The 13,785-nt window shown below is 34.4% G+C and overlaps 1 protein-coding gene across 1 annotated transcript in view; it reads left to right on the top strand.

Annotated features, from left to right (window-relative positions):
• Window positions 1-13,785, top strand: part of EEA1 (early endosome antigen 1) — a 131,868-nt gene that overhangs the window by 59,660 nt on the left and 58,423 nt on the right. Inside the window, exons 7-10 of the mRNA XM_040234418.1 lie at window positions 1,181-1,294; window positions 1,937-2,058; window positions 3,447-3,602; window positions 9,403-9,519. Coding sequence (XP_040090352.1) covers window positions 1,181-1,294; window positions 1,937-2,058; window positions 3,447-3,602; window positions 9,403-9,519 — 509 coding nt within the window. The remainder of the gene's footprint in view (window positions 1-1,180; window positions 1,295-1,936; window positions 2,059-3,446; window positions 3,603-9,402; window positions 9,520-13,785) is intronic.

Below are 13,785 nucleotides of genomic sequence, written 5' to 3' on the forward strand. Positions count from 1 at the left end.
TCCCATCACTTCGTGGGAAATACATGGGGAAACAGTGTCAGACTTTATTTTTTTGGGCTCCAAAATCACTGCAGATGGTGACTGCAGCCATGAAATTAAAAGACGCTTACTCCTTGGAAGGAAAGTTACGACCAACCTAGATAACATATTGAAAAGCAGAGACATTACTTTGCCAACAAAGGTCCGTCTAGTCAAGGCTATGGTTTCTCCAGTGGTCATGTATGGATGTGAGAGTTGGACTGTGAAGAAGGCTGAGTGCCGAAGAATTGATGCTTTTGAACTGTGGTGTTGGAGAAGACTCTTGAGAGTCCCTTGGACTGCAAGGAGATCCAACCAGTGCATTCTGAAGGAGATCAGCCCTGGGATTTCTTTGGAAGGAATGATGCTAAAGCTGAAACTCCAGTACTTTGGCCACCTCATGCGAAGAGTTGACTCTTTGGAAAAGACTCTGATGCTGGGAGGAACTGGGGGCAGGAGGAAAAGGGGACGACAGAGGATGAGATGGTTGGATGGCATCACCGACTCGATGGATGTGAGTCTGAGTGAACTCCGGGAGTTGGTGATGGACAGGGAGGCCTGGAGTGCTGCAATTCATGGGGTCGTAAAGAGTCAGACACGACTGAGCAACTGAACTGAACTGAATGGACTTTAACTGGAGGAATGCTCAATGAATAATAAAAATTATATTTTGAGATTAGCTGTTGTATTTAATGTCTCTTTGAAGTTTCTTTATGAGAATGAAGTAGTAAGAATTGACTGCATATTTTAATTGATTGTTTTATTTAAGACCTTGATTATTCTTAAAACATTTCTAATTTCAAAACATTTCATCAGAGGCACAAGATATATTGTTTTTTGGTCAGTTGACAGATGCAAAAAAATAACTGAAATGTGAAATTAGAATAATCTTTAAACAAATATTTATAAATATTTTAGGTATGATTGCTAAATATTCCTTTCATTTGTTTTACATGTTTGTAAAGTTTGATTTGGGCCTTAAATGTGTTGGCTGTGATTAATTTTTTCTTTTTTTTGAGATATGATTAATTCTTAAAATGTGAAGATACTCGTAATTGGCTAGTAGATCATGTTGATTGTCTTTAACTCCTACAATGACTATAAGTAATAACAGTTTAGGAAATGTAATTCACATTGTATTTGAATAACTACTTTTCTGTAGAACTACAGTCTTTGGAACAACAATTAGAAGAAGCCCAAACAGAAAATTTTAATATTAAACAAATGAAAGATTTGTTTGAACAGAAAGCAGCCCAACTTGCCACTGAAATTGCAGGTAAATTAAATCAGGATTATTCTTATCCAATAAATCAGTCTCTTTACCTTTTTGCCATTGTATATTCTATAGATAAACAGTGTATTTTAGTGTGGTAAAGCATTTGTTACAGACTATCATGGTGATTGCTGGCATTTAATGATAACAAAGTTGCTGTGTAAGTTATTTTATTTGTTCTCCCACCTCCTCCCTTTGAAGAACTGATTTTCACTGTAAAATTCTTCTTGAATTTTAGAGAAGTTGAATTTTCTTTTGAGGTATGGTTAAAGATTGACAAGTAACATTTTGAAGAAGTTAAATAATATGGTATAGATTTAACATTTGGTTATGCTAGCAATTGCATGTAATTTTTTTCAACTACATACATGCTTTTAGGTAAAATTTAGGTAAAAATATTATGTGATTGAGTATACATTAAAATGCTAATTTAGTAATCGAGTGGATTTTATGTAGACATTTGATCATTTAAGTTTATCATTGAATATCATCAGAAGTATAATTTTATTGTGTACATTTATGCTTATCAAAGGAATGTGAATTTGAATTAGAGTGGTATTTAGATAGGCACTGGATATACAAGAATGTATAACTTATCTTTTCTAGAGTTAATGTCATGTCATCTATGTAACTGTTCTTAATTAGATATAAAGTCAAAATATGATGAAGAAAGGAGTCTTAGAGAAGCTGCTGAACAGCAAGTGACACATCTAACAGAAGAATTAAACAAAGAAGCAGCTGTGATTCAAGATCTAAAGACTGAACTGGTAAGTTAGAAACCATTTATTAGAATGCACCTTACTTGCAGTTGATAAATGAAATACATATGCTGATGAAATTTTTAAAAGTATAGTTTTACAATGGAGGAAATAAAAATTCCCTGTAGTTTTACCACCTACATATATATATGTATGTGTGTGTGTGTACACTATGATTTTTAAAATAAGAATGGAATTTTATGATAGATTATTTATGACATGAACATTTTTATTGTTTTGTTTTAATGTCACCTGTCGTTTTTGGTAGTTTCCATATCTGCATCTCTGATCTTACCATTCCTTGAACTTTAGTTTTGTAAATCCAGCTGCTGCTAAGTCGCTTCAGTCGTGTCCAACTCTGTGCAACCCCACAGACGGCAGCCCACCAGGCTCCCCTGTCCCTGGGATTCTCCAGGCAAGAACGCTGGAGTGGGGTGCCATTTCCTTCTCCAATGCATGAAAATGAAAAGTGAAAGTGAAGTCTCTTAGTCGTGACCCCATGGAGTGCAGCCCACCAGGCTCCTCCGTCCATGGGATTTTCTAGGCAAGAGTACTGGAGTGGGGTGCCATTGCATTCTGCGATAAATCTGTCTAGGACACTTCTAAAAGGAGAAGAGGGCAGCAGAGGGTGAGATGGTTAGGTAGCATTACCGACTCACTGGATATGAATCTGAGCAAACTCTGGGAAATAGTGAAGGACAGGGAAACCTGGCGGGCTGCTGCCCATGGGGTCATAAAGAATTGAACACAACTTACTGACTGAACAACAGCAAGAAGGACACTCCTAATTGCATTTCCAGCTTTCATTTCAAATTCAACAAGTACAGCATCAAGTCATCATATTTCTGTCATTGATACCATATGTTTTTAACCCTCTCCCCAGGCTTAACAATCTTGGATCTGTCCTTCCTTCCTTTCTGTCCTTTATTTACCACTCAGTAAACATATGAATATGTGAATCAATTAGATTCAATCTGCAAGAAACCCTAATTATGCTTATATCTGCTCCTTCATTTTATTACCAGTTTCATAGGATAAAAAAATGAAGGGATTTAGCATTAACAAGTGATTGTTATTATAAGTGGGTGTAGTTTGTGAAGGAAAGCAAAGCAATTAAAGCCCTAAGGATAATTGTGTATTTGCTGTTTTGTACCTTGAGTGGTAACACTGTTAAATATGAGAGAAAGCTCTCATTTAGCTCTGTGAAAAAAGGATAAAGATTGTTGGGGGAAAACTTCTGTGTTCAATGTTTGGAATCTAGTAATTGATGTTAAAAGATTGTTTTTATTTCTTAGTAGTTAAACTATTTTAAAAATATGTGTTATTTTAAAATGTGTGTTCACTAAATAGTTTCACTGTTTTTTTTTTTTTTTTTTTTTAAATATGTTGCTTCACAGCTTCAGAGACCTGGAATAGAAGATGTTGCTGTGTTAAAGAAAGAACTGGTCCAAGTTCAAACACTAATGGATAACATGACCTTGGAGCGTGAGAGAGAATCTGAAAAACTCAAAGATGAGTGCAGAAAGTTACAAACAGAATATACTAACTCAGAGGTAATGAAGTTTAGTGTACTCAAAGAAGACTGATGTTACCTTGTTTAATGTGCATTGTTGAGTGAAGCCAGCATTTTTCTGTTCTGAATGACTCAAACACTGCTTGCCTTTCTTTCATCGGGTCTCAATAATATCTATATATCGTCAATATGGGCTAGTATTTTATCTTTGCTTTATGAAGTTGGACACTTAGAGAAGAATGTTTGCATAGAGGAGTAATACTCTGTTAATAAATAATGTATACTGTAGAAAAATTATATTTAAATTTGCTCCAGATTAATAAGTAGTAATTTATTTCAATTTGATAGGGGTAAAGGAGGTATGATTTCGTTTTCTTCATTTGGATTACTTATATTGCTTAGAAAAAATATTTAAGACTTATTTTCTATTAGACTTGGTTTTCATTTATCAATTATTAAGTTATGTGGTTGAAGGAAGTCTTAAAAATTTTCTAGTCTAACCCTCCATCCAGGAATCCCTTTATAAGTGATCTGTAACTCTTGCTATGTGCTGCAGGGGTTGTATATTTCTTCCTAAGTCAGCCATTCCATTGAGTTGGCATTTGTTTCCCTATAATTTACATGTACTGGTTCCAGACACAGAATAAATTGTTCTTTTCCACATGAAATATTTGATGACTATTCATATTTACTCTGAATTTTCTTCTAGGATAAACATTCTCAGTTCTTATTACATGACTTTTGTCTGTCAATCCCTTATATAATTGTCAGCATATGACAAATTCTAGGATATGTAGTAAATATATTTGCTTAAAAATCCTAGCATTTGTCTTTCTTACTGTATCATAGGTATTTTTATTATAACTACTACTGTCTATAGTTCTTAAGCTCCCTTATATGATATAGACCTGAGTTTTTCATGTTACCGGTTTAAAAAGCTAAGTTATAGTGACATTTCAACTTGCATCTCAGATTTTTTCGGCTGATTATCTAAAAGCCACTATTCATAATTATTAATGAACTATGGAGTACAAATATTATAGATAACCCATATCTTCCTTTTATTACTTTCTCCTGTGTCTTATCAGTGGAGGATTGGTGAAAGTTTGTTACAACACACATAGGCATGTGAGCCTTTGTAATGGTTAATATTTCAGACTTTTAAGTTGATGAACTTCCAAGTGCAGATTTCCCAGACATGATCTTTGTAGCCCAGTAATAAAAGTCCCATAGATTTTCAAATAATTTTAGGGAGTTCATGAACTTATCAAAGCCAATAAAAATCTCCTAATGTATAATCTAGGAGAGGCTGAATCAAAGAAGTTTCGTGGGAAAAAATCCCATTCAAATGCTAGGTTAGAAATTTCTTTTAACTCTGTAAGTTAAGCATTAAGGTGGTTTTATATTTAAGGAATCTGGGCTTCAATGAGATTAAATAACTTGTTCAAGTTCATGCACCTAATGTAAAGAAGTTAGGACTAGAACTCAAATCTGTCTTGAAACTCAGGTCTTTCTGTATCATGTCATTTCCCATTTTTGGTGGTCTGGTGATTGTGTTAGAAGTAAATTTGTGTTATTAATCATAACCTAATACTTACTGTTATTACTTTTTGCATTTTGACATATTGTATATTTGTATTGAGTATAACTTAAAATACTTTTGAGTTGTGTCCTATACCATTTCCATATGAAAAAATGATTGTCTAAATATTCCATCTCATTTGTTTTTTTTACTGTATTTTTAGCTTCTATTTACTCCTTAGTATATGGTGTGTATTTTATTAAAATTCAGTTTTATTTATTCTCAGTTATGTGTGTTAGTGAATTATATAACCTAAAGAACTAAAATAAAAAAATATTTTATTACTGCTTTTCTGAACCTAAACATTGACATCAGAAATAAGACAATAAAAGGAATTAAGCTAAAAATGCAATGATTTGTTTTGTATTTCTAGTCAAGGTTCAAGATACATAATCTGATATACATTGTTCAGTATGTTCTATTCCTTTCATTAAAAATATAATCTATGAACTCATTGTCATTTAAAAAATCTGTTTTTAAAAGCATATGGAAAAACAACTCATTCTAAAGCATTTAAAAGTATTTTTAAATAATTTTCTTTAGATCAGAAATTAAAGTTAATAAAAGTATTATTCCTATAAATCTGCATTATTGAGAAATGTCAGAGCTGTAACTAACATATTTGGTGTTGTCTTTAATGGAAATGATTTTTGACGAATTCTATATATATTCCAAATATCTTCATTTGAATCCTAATTTTTAAAACTAAAAAGGTTATAAAGAGATGGAATAAATGTTACATTCATTCAGGGTTATTAAAGAGAACATTTACATATCTTAAAGATTTGCTAGTGTAAGAGGTTAGATTTAGAGGTGTGTCTGTACTTTTTATTATATGTTCAGTGTGTACTTTTGTCAGTTTTGTTTTCCATGTTTCATCCATCATTTTATTTTATTTTTTCTGCTTTCTAATGGAGATGCTTAAATTTGAGGTAATGTCTTTTTGGAAGGCTTTTAATATTAGTACTGTTTTTAATATAGTACCTTCTAGCAACATATGGCAATTTTGTGTTTTAAGACAATCTCAAACTTCAAATATATGCTCCTTTTTGTTTTATTAATCAAGCCAAATTTTAACCATCTTTAACATGATTATTTACTAAAAGTATTTGGCCATTAGGACAATAATTATAATCCTAAAGCACTAGCAGGAACTTTGAAATATCTTTCCTTAATTATTTTATAATTTGAAATTCTGAAATGTACATTATTTTATAGGATCTTATATATCTGTTTCCATGTACAGAATAGGAGAATCATTCCTCTCTAAAGTGAGTATTTTTCTAATGCCTGAGTGAAAGCAGTTAGTATATATGTGGGGAATAGAACAGTGAATAAGATACAGTACCTGCTGTCATAAAGCTTATATTCCTTTTGGAAGCCAAACAATGTGAAATAAACCAACTCACAATAGGACGTCAGCTAATCCTAAGTGCTGTGAGGAAAAACAAAGCAATAATGTGGATCAGTTTTAGATAGGATGATCAGGGAAGGGTATCCTCAAAGAGGATACATGGGAGAATGAAGTAAGCAAGAAGAGCAAAGACTTGGGAGCAGCATTCCCAGCAGGAAGGAGGGCAAGTACAGAAGCCTTCTGGGCTCAGATGAGCTTGTCCTGTTAACTAGTGAGGACTGTCTGTGGCTTGCAGAACCTTCCTTTTGAATTTCACCTAAAGTGGTATCTCAATAGTGAGTGTATTTCCTTAGAAATTTTGTCTTTCTTCAATCTTAATTTTTTTAAAATAGAGCTATAATACATGATCATTGTAAAAAGTTAAAATGACTCAATGTACAGTAGAGAGGGAAAGCTTCCTATAGTTCATTCCTCTTTCTCCTCTTCCCCGTAACTAAAATTTATCTTTAGGTGTATACTCTTCCTACATCTTTTGTTCTCTTGAGTAAACTAAAAAGTTTTAAGTGCTTGCTTTTATGTTTTTAAAAATTCAAGTAAAAAAATACGTAGTTAGTGTACATTATAAGATATAACAAATAATTGTGGATACATTTGCTTTACATTTTCTTTGTTTCTTTTGCATGTTGGACTTCATCAGCAGAATAGATACTGGATATATGTTATACATGGTTAATCTTATAATCTTTAATGTGGATTCATGGTATTTTAATGAAATATACTCAAAATTTGCATTTTAGTGCATACTTATGTGTAAAAAACTCTAGTAATTCCTTTGATAAGGGAGAGATTTAAATATAATTTTTCTTGTGATAAATGATTAAAGCATAGTAATTTAAAGTAGCTGGATTGTTCCTGTTATTTTAATTAACATCCATAATGTTGTTCAGTTCAGTTGCTCAGTCGTGTCCAACTCTTTGCGACCCCATGAACCGCAGCATGCCAGGCCTCCCTGTCCATCACCAACTCCTGGGGTTCACCCAAACCCATGTCCTTTGAGTCAGTGATGCCATCCAACCATCTCATCCTCTGTCGTCCCCTTCTCCTCCTGCCCTCAGTCTTTCCCAGCATCAGGGTCTTTTCAAATGAGTCAACTCTTTGCATCAGGTGGCCAAAGTATTGGCGTTTCAGCTTCAACATCAGTCCTTCCAGTGAACACCCAGGACTGATCTCCTTTAGGATGGACTGGTTGGATCTCCTTGCAGTCCAAGAGACTCTCAAGAGTCTTCTCCCACACCACAGTTCAAAAGCATCAATTCTTTGGCGCTCAGCTTTCTTCACAGTCCAACTCACATCCATACATGACCACTGGAAAAACTATAGACTAGACGGACCTTTGTTGACAAAGTAATGTCTCTGCTTTTTAATATTCTGTCTAGGTTGGTCATAACTTTCCTTCTAAGAAGTTAATAGAGAATAAGATTCAAAGTTGTTAGTCATAGCAATTTGAAGTAAACTCCTAATACATTTCAAGGTTACACAACCAGTTTAAGATAGAGCATTAAGATACACTTTAACTTGAACACAGTTGAAAATACATGAATATTTAAACATTTCCTTCTTTGAAATGTTTTATATACATGTTTTCCTTAAAAGGTCAGGCCATGAACTTATCTCAGACATGTTGCCATTACCAAAAATCTTTTTGAAATCTTTTTGTTGACCTCAAACCAGTTTGGAAAACACTCAAAACACTGATTTCAGTTGTTTATGGTTATTAAAATAAGCCCAAATGTTTGATTGTTCAGTTAGGTTACCTTGTTTACTAGTTTTGTTTCTAAAACTTTATACCTTCACCCATTTACAGTGAATTTGATCTTATTACAGTGAGAATCCTTGAAACAACAACAAAAATATGCCTCAAATTCTAGAGCAAAAGATCACCTGACATTAATTAGTGGCTTTCTTAGATTTTTTTTTCCTTGAGAAGTACTCATTTGTAATATAGGTAATGCTGATGTGTTTATTAAAAAAATGAGATTTATTGTATTCATATTATAAAATGTATTTACTAATGAAGAATATAGACAAAGAAGATAATTGTAACATTAGGAATGTAAAAAGCAAACCTGATAAGCAATATTAGAAATACAGAGGTCTCTTATTAATATCACTTGCAGGAAACCAAGTCGCCTGCTCTCTAGTGGTTGAAGCTTTCATATATAATAAGTTTGTATTTCCAGATTCTTTGGTTATCTTTCTCTTACCTTACTTATTAAATGATTAACCCATTGTTTTAATAATAGACATTAATTTTCATTTAAAAAATGTTAAACACATTAAAGCAAATTGCCCAGCTATTATCCATGATCGTAGAGAGATCCAGGTGAATGAAACTATATATAACTTCTGTTTGATAGCCTTTTGGCCAAATACTTTCTATTACAGTAAAAGTAAAAAAATGATTAGTCACCTTCAAAGGTAATTCTGTGTTGGTTGTTTCATTTAACATGATTTTGAAATGTGCTATAGAAGTTGAGAGAAAATGTAGGTATAACTTGCATATCCTGTTTAAATTCAGAAGGATTAAATTATAGAATTTAAAGCCAGTAAGTTCAAGTTTGCAGTTTGCTGTTTCAGATGCATAAAATAGGATGCCAACTTTTCATTTCATGTGTTATTAAATAATGAAGTTGTAAAGTTTTGGATACATTTTGAAAACTAATTTTCAGCCCAAAAAAGAAGTGGGGAAGCAGTAGGGGTAGTAAAATAAAAAAAGAAGGTGAAATTTCTAAGAATTGTTAAAGTTTAATGACAACAGTGACAAAAATCTATGTAATCTTAAAACCTTTGAATACTTCTGTTTCCTTTTTTGTTTTAGTTTTCTTAATTTTTTTTCCTTTCTAGGCCATAATAAGCCAGCTGAGGAGTGAACTTGCCAAAGGCCCCCAGGAAGTTGCTGTGTATGTGCAGGAACTACAAAAACTTAAAAGTTCAGTTAATGAATTAACACAGAAAAATCAGGTGAGATTTAAAAACCGCATAATGGTGAATTGATTTTATAAGTTTTAAGTTCTAATGGTGTGTATGTTACTTATATGTCGGCACAGTACAGTATGGCTTATTTTGTGTCGTTTATTTTTTCGTATTATTTACATTCACATTGTTATGCAACCAACTTTTTTCATCTTCTAAAACTAAACTCAGTTATTATTGAACAACTCCCCATTTACTGAATCTTCTGCCCCAAACCCCTTCTGCTTTCTATATCTATGAATTTACTGTACTAAATAACTCATATGAGTGGAATCATACAGTATTTGTCTTTTTGTGCTTGGCTTGTTTCATGTAGGATATTGTTCTCAAGGTTCATTCATGTTATAACATGTGTCAGAATTTCCTACCTTCTTAAGGTTATCTTACAGTGTATGTATGTATCATATTGTCCATCTGTTGCTTCCTTCTTTGTGCTCTTTCTTTTGTGGTTAGTGCTATTTTGAACATGGGTATACAAATACATCTTTGAGATCCTGCTTTCAGTTGTTTTGGGTAGATACCCAGAAGTGGAATTGCTGGATCATACTAGTAATTCTGTTTTCAACTTTTTGAAGAAATCATCATACTGTTTGCCATAGTGGCTGTATCCTTTTAAATTCCCATCAACAGTGCACAAGGATTAAACAGTTTCTTCACATCCTTGCCAACATTTGTTATTATCTCTTTTTTTTTTTAAATAGTAGCCATCGACAGAGTGTTAAGGTGATATTCATCATGATTGCTTTGCGTTTCCCTAATGATTAGGATGCTTGAGCATCTTTTCATATGACTTTACTTGGGTTGTTCATGTTCTTGATGTTGAGTTGTAAGAGTTTTTTTATGTTTTTGATATTAACCCTTTAGTCAGATTCTGGAGAAGGAAATGGCAACCCACTCCAGTACTCTTGCCTGGAAAATCCCATGGACGGAGGAGCCTGGTAGGCTACAGTCTATGGGGTCGCAAAGAGTCGGACACGACTGAGCGACTTCACTCACTTTAATCAGATACATGATTTGCAAATATTTTCTCATTCTTTAGGTTGCTTTTTCACTCTGTTGATTGTGTTTTTTTATAAAGGAAAAAACACTCCTGTTCGTCTCCTCTACTCTCAGTACTGTACTACATACAGCTTCACTTCTGACATCAGATGTTTAGATGTTCCGTATTTCAACAGTTGTGTAACACCAGCTGTGTGTCCTACCGTTTAACTCAATTCTTACACTGTTTACCTGGAGCTAGCATCACATTCTATGGATTAAGTAAGGCAGAAGTCCTGCAGAATTGTGTCTGAGCACCCCAAACCTCCCTCCCCAACACATCCCAGTTCAGACACCAATTGAGGTCCAGCTTGTTACTTGTACTTCTAACCAACTGGCTGTAAATGGGAGGTTCCCAATTCTCAGCTTCCTGTTCAATTAATTTGCTAGAGTAGCTCCCAAAACTTGGGAAAAGTTTTTACATTTTACTTACTAGTGCTGTGCTGTGCTTAGTTCCTCAGTCATGTCTGACTCTTTGCAATCCCATGGCCTGGAGGCTGCCAGGCTCCTCTGCTCATGGGGATTCTCCAGGCAAGAATACTGGAGTGGGTTGCCATGCCCTTCTCCAGGGGATCTTCCAAACCCAGGGATTGAACCCAGGTCTCGTGCGTTGCATGCGGATTCTTTAACATCTGAGCCACCAGGGAAGCCCATGAATACCAGAGTGGATAGCCTATCCCTTCTCCAGGGAATCTTCCCAACCCAGAAATCGAGCCAGGGTCTCCTGCATTGCAGGTGGATTCTTTACCAGTTGAGCTACCATGGTACTTACTGAGCTACTTACTAGAGTACTGGCTTATTATAAATGACTATAACTTAAGAACAGTGAGATGGAAGAGATGGGTAGGGCAAGATATGTGAGAAAGTGTTTGAAGCTTCCATGCTCCCTTTGGGTGCTCTCCATGTGTTCACCGTCTTGGAATGTCTCAAAACTCTGTCTTTCCCTTTGTGGCTGTGATTGATGGAATCTTTGACCACTGGTGATTAATTCAGCCTTTTGCCCCTCTTCCTTCCCTGGAGGTCAGGGTGGAACTGAAAGTTCCAACCCTTTCTTGAAGGTTGGTTCCCCTGCCAACCAATCCCCGTCCTTTGGGATTTCTAAAAAAATCTCATTAATACAAACTCAGAGGTGGTTGTAAAGGGGTTCTTATGACTAACAAAGGATACCTTTCTTGCTCTTATATCATAGGGAATTCCTGAGGTTTAGGAGCCTGGATCCAGAAATGGGTACCAAGACCAAAGGACTGTTTTATGATATCACACATTTGATACACAGAAGTTTTAAATTTTATATAATCTAGTTTATCTGTTTTCACTTTCATTGCTGAGCTTTTGGTTTCATATCCAAGAAGTCATTGGTAAACTCAGTGTCTTGAAGCTTTTCACCTTTTTTCTTCTAAGAGTTTTATAGTTTTAACTTAGGTTTAGCTCTTTGATCTATTTTGAATTATTTTTTTAAAGGGTCCAGTTTTATTCTTTTGCATATGAAAATCCAGTTTTCCTAGCACCATTTATTGAAAGGAGTAAGTATCCTTCCCTTACTGAATGGTCTTGGCACGCTTGTTGAAAATTGACCATGTATGTGAATATTTATTTCTGGGCTCTTTATTTTTATTCTTTTGGTCTATATATCTTTCTTTATGTCAATACCACATTGTTTTGACTACTATATTTTTCAGTAAGTTTTGAAGTCAGGAACTGAGAACTCCATCTTTGTTCTTAGTCTGTATTCTGTAATGTTAATATTTTCCACCTTGTTTCTTTAAAGATGAGCAACAGATAATAGTTTTGGAGGTAGGGCAGGTATTGGTATTAATTTATTTCCCCCATGTGTCTACTTTTTGATGGCAGAGGAATGGGGAATTATTAAATCTTTTTATTCTAAGTATTGTGAATTTGTTAGCTTTGCTTTAACAGCTTAATTAAATAACAGGGCAGATGGATTCTCATATCTGCTTTTCCATTTAATCTGTTGTGATATATTTGAAGTGTGTTAAAATTTAGTCTAACTGATATGTAGTGTACTTGGAAAAGGGAGGCCTATCTTAATAGCCTTTTCAGATAATTGTAGCTATAGTTGTTTGATAATACACTGAAACCAGATAAAGTATAGTTTCTCAAAAGTTAATTTCAATGTAAAATCTGAAACCACATCAGTGCAGTTTTTGTATTTTGTAACATTAAAATTTTTTCTTCTGTCTTGACTTTTTTTTTTTTTTTTTTCTGCCTTGACTTTTGAGTGGATCTTTCCTGGGCATGATTTTGTAATATGCATTAGGCACGTGGAAAATATTGGTACACTGAATAATGCAAATTTTTTTCCAAACACTAACACATTTCATTGTATCGTGGTGCTGTAGTTGCTCAGTCGTGTCCAACTCTTGGAGCCCCATGGACTGCAGCCCCCGACTGCTCTGGCCGTGGGATTTCCCAGGCAGGAATGCTGGAGTGGGTAGCCGTTTCCTTCCCCAGGGGATCTTCCTGGCCCAGAAAGCACACGTATGTCTCTTGTATTGCAGGTGGTCTCTTGCCTGGCAGGCGGATTCTTTACCATCTGAGCCACCAGGGAAGCCCATGTCATTGTATAATATAAAACAAATCACGTCTGTCAGTATCACCATGAATCTCAAAATATGCTTTAAGTATAAGAAGTGTCAGGCTCATGGTGATGGATGCAAGTTTTCTAAAATTCTAAACTTCCTTTGAAAGTTTGACTTTTATCATTGGCAACTGACACTGTCAGTTCTGTCCTTCCCATAGTTTGTTGGTCATTCTTGTTGCTACATTCTTTGCATTAAAAATGGTGTTTCATAGAAAAAAGCAACTAGCTCTGTTGACAACTATATTATTTGGTATGTAGCAGAAGTGACGCATTTATACTTGCTATTTATTCACACGGTTTTTTCTTTTTTCTTGCTGTTTCAAGTACTGCAGGTACAACATTCACATAATCTCATGCATTTGTGTAAGAATTTCTGTTTTATACCTTCATGTGAAATTGCTGGGTTATGAGCTATACATGTGCTCACATTTACTAGGCTATCCCAAACTATTTTCCAAAGTGACTATACAAGTCTGCCATTGTCCATTTCTCCATCACCTCTTGGTGCTGACTGATTTTTAAAATTTAATCTTTTTATGGCTTATAAAAGCCTCATTGCCGCCCTCTTTTTAAAAAACATGTTTTTTATTGGAGGATAATTGCTTTATTACGTT

Source organism: Oryx dammah, unplaced genomic scaffold, assembly GCF_014754425.2.
Source record: "Oryx dammah isolate SB20612 unplaced genomic scaffold, SCBI_Odam_1.1 HiC_scaffold_29, whole genome shotgun sequence".
Classification (NCBI taxonomy): Eukaryota; Metazoa; Chordata; class Mammalia; order Artiodactyla; family Bovidae; genus Oryx; species Oryx dammah.